Consider the following 7,662-nt stretch of genomic DNA (forward strand, 5'->3'; position numbering starts at 1 on the left):
GAGGCTCGGAGATGCCTGTACTTCAATGTCATGGTGGAGAACTATGCTCTCATATCATCTCTGGGTTGCTGCTATGCAGCAGAGCATGTGGTGGCACCCACTGAACAGAAAATTATTGTAAGAATCTCAAAGGCTATGAATCTGAAGTCAGGACTGTCTTTCCAGAAAAGCCACCCATGTGAGAGGTGTGTGTGTGTCTTGAGAGACATACCCCTCTTGGTTGACCAGCAGGGAACCCAACAGGGCCCAACACTGCTAAGGTGTGGGGCATGTGCAAAACCATTTTATTTCAGTGCACAGAGTCACCAGCTCCAGGAGCAGGACACAACAAAGAATTGTCTCATTAGCAGTGTGGACAGGGTCTCACTAGCAAAGAAGTACAATTTCTATGTGCCACGGAAGCCTTGTACTTCTAGTCAGGTTGAAAAATGTTTCCCATCAGCTCCAGATATCGTGATTAACTAGTTGTTTACACCTTGCACGTGGAAAACAAAATCTGGAAGTCTGGAATGACTTTTAAAACTACAAAATATTACACCCCAAGAGAATGCAAGAAAGCCATTGGCTGTGATAATGCACTCATTGAGGACCACGAATTCCTTACTGGAAAAGAGCATTTTCATGTTGTGAATGGTGCAAGTCTTTTGCCAGAATTTCTTCCCTTCATGTTCATTGGAGAGTTGACACTGGAGAAGGGCCCTATGAGTGCACTGAAGGTCGGCAGGCTTTTACCAGAATTTCTTGTGTTCGAGTACATCAGAGAGTTCACACTGGAGAAGGGCCTTATAATTGCGGTGAACAAGGGAAATATTTCACTAGTAGCCCTGCAGTCCATGAACAGAGTTCACACTGGAAAAAGGCCTTATAAGCGCGATGAACGTGGGAAATGTTTTGCATTCAGCTCTACCCTCCGTGTTCATCTCAGAATTCACACAGGAGAAAAGGCCTTTTAGTTGTGGTGAATGTGGAAAATTTTTTATCCATAGCTTTTTCCTCCACCATCTTTAGAAAGTTGACACTGAAGAAAGTCTTTATAAGTCTGGTGAATGTGGAAAATCTTTTAACAATAGCTCTGAACTTTGTCTGCACCACACAGCTCACACTGGAGAAAGGCCTTGTGGGTGTAGTGAACATGGGAAATCTTGTACCCGAAGCGCTGCCCTCCACTTTCATGAAAGTGTTACACTGGATAAAGTACTCATACATGCACTAAATGGGGAAAGAATTTTTGTGTACCATTCGCCTCAATTATTACCCAAGTTTCACACCTAGAAACACTTAATAGTGTGGTGAATGTGGGAAATCTTATCTGTTGTATTAACTATCATTGTTATCAGGGACTACACACAAGAGGAAAGTTTTATGGCTGCAGGGAATGTGGGAAATGTTTAATCAGTCACCTTCTTCATCCTTGGAGACTTCACAGTAGAGAAAGGCCTCACGAGTGCAGTGAAAGTGGGAAACCCTTTTTCTGTAGCTGTCCTGTTGTCATCAGAGGGTTCTCCCTGGAGAATGGCTTTATGCCGGCAGTGAATGTGAGAAGTCATTTCCCCATTATTGTGAGAGAGTTACAGTGTAGAAAAGTGTTTTCAGTACTATGAGTATGGCAAATCTATTACCAGTAGCTACAAAATTTTATGAGACAATTCACAAGGACTATTTTTTTATAAGTTTAGAATATTTGGGAAATCATTTCTTTCATGCACCTGGAGCTGGACTAAGGTTGACCCCTAACCTAAGTATGTGCCCTAATCCATAATCAACTTTGCATCATTTTGGTGACTAGATGATGCTCTTTGCACTGATCCACACTGGCCATGGCTCTCTCCCTCTTTCTTCACTGTCTTTCCCCTCTCTCTAGAAATAATTAAGCAAATAAATAAATAAGTAATGTTTGAAACACACATCTATTCAGGGTCAGAATCAGACTGTCTTATTTGGCATTCAGCAGCATGGATAAAAAAACCAATCAAATTAAAATACTTTGGGGGGATGTTTTACACTTTCCACATAAGAGGAACTAAAATAACCTGTTGTAAAATTATTCACAAATACAGTCCTCGAGTTTTTTGCCCGCCCGCATGACTTCCGTCTAAAGCATGTCTGCTGTACCAGCCTGGCCCTGCCACCACTGTGCTTGGCTGAGTTCACACAAATGTGTTGAAACCTGTAGTCTCCCTGGCTCTCCTCTCCTGACAGTTTAGAGTGAGGCACAAATGGGACCAAACATGATAGAAGTCTCGATAGTTCTTTATTCATTTCAATTGATTAGATCTACCCATTGTTGAAAGGGGAATATTTAAATTGTTTCTATTGTTTTGTTGTATTTTCTGACTTCAGATCTTATATTATTTGCTTAATATACTGACCTAATATACTTAGTTATCTGTGGTTGGATGCATAGTAATTAAAATTATTATCCTCTTGGAAAAAAAAAGTGGCACATGTCACTAACATGCACAGCACATCCTGTGTTGGAAGCAATACTTTTTGTTAGCAGTGACCCCTCTTCCTACCTTGGAGCTCACCGAACAGCTAAAATCAGATGGTATTTATGTGCAGAACATGTGACATAGTATGCCCTTTTGCTCAGTGACCCATATTAAGAACCAAATAGAGCCAGACTAGAAAGCAACGTCAAATTGTTCAAATAAATTCCACTTAAAGAATGGTGACTTGAGGGAATTTCTCAGCCAGAAAGAATTCTCCCAAGACTTATTCACTGCAAAGAAGAAGAAAAGAGCATTTAACTCTGGTTTGAAATGACATCTGATGAAATTACATGAAGGTGATGAAACGTCATCCTCTGAGCAACAGCTGAGCCCCATTTTAGTACCCCCCTCTCACCTGCTACCTTCCCATTTTACCCACTAGCGACCTTTTCATATGAGAGGCTAAGAAAAGCAACCAATATAAGGTTTAGTTGAAAATGAGCACTAGAAACTTATGAAGAGAAATTCATAATTAAGCCTAAAAATTGTCTCTCAAAAATTAATTGGAACCAACTCTGAGAATTGCCATAAAGTTATAACATGTCTAGCATCCTATTTGTTTGTCCCTTCACCCAATTCTCTTTCAAACCTCTCTTTCTCCCCCCTCTCCCACATATTTCTTATTTAATAAACCTGTTTGCAAGAAAGGATTCTTAGGTTAGTCGTTCACACTTTAGTGTGAATTTCAAGCCATAGCTCTAACTATGGAATAGTTGTTTTTGAATACTTTTAAAGATATTTCGTGGAACAGCTTAATAAAAAGAAGAGAAACTGCTGGAGTCTGCCTATGCATAAAGGCAGGCTTGAGTCCAATTTTGAGAAAGGAAAGCCTTCAGCTGCCACTTCCAATTGAAAGTGAATTCAAATTAATTTAGACCTTGGGTGAGAGCTACAATTTTTCCTTCAGAGATTTACTAGTTTCAATGCCCTCCCCTTCTCCTCTAGGCCCAGGAAACAGATCTATTTCTGATGGCCTGTGTCAGTACAGTAGGATCTGTTCTCACTTGACACCTGGTCTTTCTACTCCAGATGCCCTTTCCCCACCAGCTGTTATTTGAAAAGGCACAACAGGAGCTGCCTGGGCCAAATGGGGCCGTGAGTCCTTCAACAAGTGTTCTGCCTTGAGTGCGACCCTCAGAGCAGAAAGTTGATAGCGCTCTGACACGTGGCCGGTCCCCAGAGACTCTCATCCTCTCTCAGCCGGAAGAACTTCAAAACTAAGCCAGTGGAAAATTCAGTCTGTTCCAAGCAAGAGAGATGAGTGTGCTCCCAAAATGAATACTGGCATTTGGTAATGCTCTAGGGTATTATAAATATAATCTTTCTGAGGTGTGAGTGTATGTAAGGGATGGAGCAGGGTGTGTGTGTGTGTGTGTGTGTGTGTGTGGTGACAGAAAGAGGAATGAGTGCAGGCCTAGAGCCCAAAAGTCCCAGTGTAAGGAACTCAAGGCCAGGCATAGAGAAGAATGTCCATTCTGTGCCCGATTACTAAATTCAGCATTGTCTCTTGCTTCCTCACTGAAGAAACAGGAGAAAGGGAGAGAGAGAGAATAGGGGAAAGTGGGGGGGGGGGAGAATGATAGAGAAAAGAAGAGACAGTGACAGAGAGAGAGCACGAGAGAGGAGCCAGGGTGGAGAGAGGAATGGGAAGTGGGGCTCTTTTCAGGACATAGACCAGAAGGCCTAGACTATGAGAGACAGTCAGAATGAGAAACTGCTGATAAGTCACATGTCCCTCCACCAGCTACAAGCGATTGATTTCAGCCTGTCCTGTGCTTTGCCATCTATCAAGTTCCATGGCCAAATGGCCCACCTTCCATAACACGGTGCCAAGGCTACTCCACCATCCACAGTGCATTCTGTTTCCTGCCAAAAAGAAGGGCTTGTTGGGGTGGGTCTTAGACCCTCTGGGTTTCTGCACATAATGACCAGTCTCTGGAACTGAAGAACAGAATAGAGTAAAGTGAACTGACCCTATAAGAGGGCCCTTATGACCTTCACTGCCCTTTAACCAACCCCACTGACCAGCCCCAGGGCAGGGGCTCTGAACTTCGTGTGCTATGGCTCTCATTCACAGGCTGGAGAGCCCATAGACCCCTTCTCAGAACCATGTTTTAAGTCCATAAACTATGAAGGGAAACAACTACACTGTTACAATTATCAAATATAAATAACATGAAATAGTAATATTTGTACTTCCATTAATGCTTTAAATGATAAATTCTGATGAAGGATCCAAAAACTACAGTCATTTCAAATTGGAATGGAAGAAAACAGCGTGGGGGTTTTTGTTTGCTTTTTAACGTGTGATGTGGTAATATATATGCTTCTTTATTAACACTTTATTTTTAAGATATTTTATTGATTATACTATTACAGTTCTCCCATCCCCCCCTTTTGTTCCCCTCTGCTCTGCGTTCCCCTTCCACCAGCATTCACCTCCTTAGTTCATGTCCATGGGTCATACATACAAGTTTGTTGATTTCTCCATTTCATTCTTCTTAACCTCACCCTGTCTATTTTCTACATACTAATCATGCTTCTTATTCCCTCTACCTTTTTCCCCAATTTTCTGCTCTCCCCTCCCTGCTGATAACCCTCCATATAATCTACATTTTTGTGATTCTGTCCCTGTTCTAGTTGTTTGCTTAGTTCGTTTTGTTTTCCTTAGGTTCAATTATTGATAGTTGTGAGTTTGTTGTCATTTTACTTTTCACAGTTTTAATCTTCTTTTTCCTATATAAATCTGTTTAACGTTTCATATAATAAGGGCTTGATGATGATGAACTCCTTTAACTTGACCTTATCTGAGGAGCACTTTATCAACCCTTCCATTCTAAATGAAAGCTTTGCTGGATAGAGTCATCTTGGATGTAGATCCTTGCCTTTCATGACTTGGAATACTTCTTTCCAGCCCCTTCTTGCCTGCAAGGTCTCTTTTGAGAAATCAGCTGACATTCTGATGGCAACTCCTTTGTAAGTAACTGTCTCCTCTTCTCTTGCTGCTTTTAAGATTCTCTCCTTATCTTTAATCTTGAGAAATGTAATTATGATGTGCCTTGGTATGTTTCTCTTTGGGTCCAACTTTTTTGGGTCTCTCTGAGCTCCCTGGACTTCCTGGAAGTCTATTTTTCTTGCCAGGTTGGGGAAGTTCTTCTTCATTATTTGTTCAAATTAGTTTTCCACTTGTTGCTCTTCCTGTTCTCCTTCTGGCACCCCTATGATTCAGATGTTGGAATGTTTAAAGTTGTCCCATAGGTTTCTAAGCCTCTCTTCATCTTTTTGAATTCTTGTTTCTTCTCTGTTCTGATTTCATGTTTAACTCTTCCTTCTGTTCCAAATTGTTCATTTGAGTCCCAGTTTCCTTCCCTTTACTGTTGGTTCCCTGTATGTTTTCTCTATTACACTTTGCATAGCTTTTACTTATTCCTTTATTATGCAGCCATACACAAACATTTCTGTGAGCATCCTGATTACCAGTGTTTTGAACTTTGCATATGACACATTGGCTCTCTCCTTGTCACTTAGTTCTTTCTCTGGAGCTTTGTTCTGTTCTTTCATTTCAGCTATATTTCTTTGTCTCATTACACCTATTACATTGTAAAGGGCAGAGCTTTAGATATTCTCCATGGTGGGGCAACCCAGTTCGCTGCATTATGGTGCCATAGTGTGGGAGGGGTCAGAGAGGGAAAAATGCTACTTGCTCGGCTCTTGCCCCCTTTCAGTCACTTCCCCCACTACGCACAATGAGTTGCACCCTTCTGGTGCTGATTCCCAGGTGGGTGGACTTGTGTACATTCTACTCTCCGATGGGTCCCTCCAACAGACTCTCCTATGAGACTGGCAGTTTCTTCAGCCACCACAACCCCCACAGGTTTTTACAGTCAGAGGTTTTGAGGCTTTGTTTCCCCACACTGGAACCCTGGGTTGGGTGGTTGGCCTCACTGCCCAGTTGTCTCTCCCAGTTTATCTGCATGCAAATGTGCGACCACCCTCTCTGCCAGCCACCATCTTGTCACATGTCCTCTCTGCCCTGGTCGCTCATCTCCACTACTCCTACCTGCCTGGGTAAATGTTTCTTTAACTCTTTGGTTGTCAGAATTCCATGCAGTTCAATTCTCTGGTAGTTCTGGTTGTTTTTTTTGTTTTTAAATTGGTTGTTATTCTTTTTTTGGTTGTGTGAGGAAGCCAAACATATCTACCTATGCCTCCATATTGGCCAAAGTCCTTAAAACAATGTTTCCAGGTGTCTGCAGTGACTGTAAGGTGACAGGAAAAGATCTGTGATTTCTGTGGCCCATTGTCACAATGCAGTTTGTTGCCTGCATTCTTTCCTGAAGGAAAAGCTACATTTCAGAAAAGTTTTTTTCCCACCCAAATTCACAAATCAGAATAAAAGAAATAAAGGATATGTGGTTGCTGATGATAATAATAAATGACAACAGAACTGCAGCAACAAAGCAACGTCTCCCACAAGCACAACACCAAACATGGCTGCCATCTATGGAGACTCTTCTCTGTACCAGGCCCTGAGCTCAGGGCTTCCCACAAATCATTTCCCTTCATCATCACTCTGAGGAAGGCTCATTTGCTCACTTCAGAGATGAGGAAACTGAGGCTAAGGGATTTTAGGGAACTTTTCCAGGAGCCACATTGAAAGTCAGGGCCATGGCTGCCTGGCACCAGAGCCCACATTTACTGGTCTTCTTGAGAGAAGAGAGAGAGAGAGAGAGAGAGAGAGAGAGAGAGAGAGTGTGTGTGTGTGTGTGTGTGTGAGATGAATGCTGTTTACTTTTTCTCATCTTTGTTCATGTCCCACTGGTGTGAAATGGAGAGATAGGTGCCTGGGAGATTAGGAGCCTATCAATCATCAACACCATAGGAAATTTTCTCACAAACAATGAAAAGGAAAAGCTATGTGGGGAGAGTAACTCTGTCAAAAGTAACATATCTCTATAATTTAGACAGAATGTTAATGGCACATGAATAGACAGATCACCTGAACTTGGATGGACTTAACTCTCCATGCAGCCACAGACATGACTCATAAGTAGCTACTACCCCTGACTGAATCACAAATACTGGTTACCCAACAGACTCTACAAGACTTAGGGATGAAGGAGAACTAGTTTTTTTTTAATGATGTTTGGATCATCAGATGAGACTTGAA

At 41.9% G+C, this 7,662-nt stretch overlaps 1 protein-coding gene across 1 annotated transcript; it reads left to right on the forward strand.

Annotated features, from left to right (window-relative positions):
• Window positions 1-509: 509 nt before the first annotated feature.
• On the forward strand, window positions 510-953 carry LOC128626881 (putative zinc finger protein 826). Its single transcript, XM_053662028.1, has one exon. It carries the CDS (start codon window positions 510-512, stop codon window positions 951-953), a length of 444 nt encoding a protein of 147 aa, XP_053518003.1.
• The last annotated feature ends 6,709 nt before the right edge of the window (window positions 954-7,662 follow it).

Source organism: Artibeus jamaicensis, unplaced genomic scaffold (assembly GCF_021234435.1).
Source record: "Artibeus jamaicensis isolate MK-2021 breed Jamaican fruit bat unplaced genomic scaffold, CSHL_Jam_final contig_1028, whole genome shotgun sequence".
Classification (NCBI taxonomy): domain Eukaryota; kingdom Metazoa; phylum Chordata; class Mammalia; order Chiroptera; family Phyllostomidae; genus Artibeus; species Artibeus jamaicensis.

Bases quoted from the DNA above. Each gene is read 5' to 3' on its own strand.
- LOC128626881 (XM_053662028.1), top strand. From the start codon at position 510: ATGACTTTTAAAACTACAAAATATTACACCCCAAGAGAATGCAAGAAA.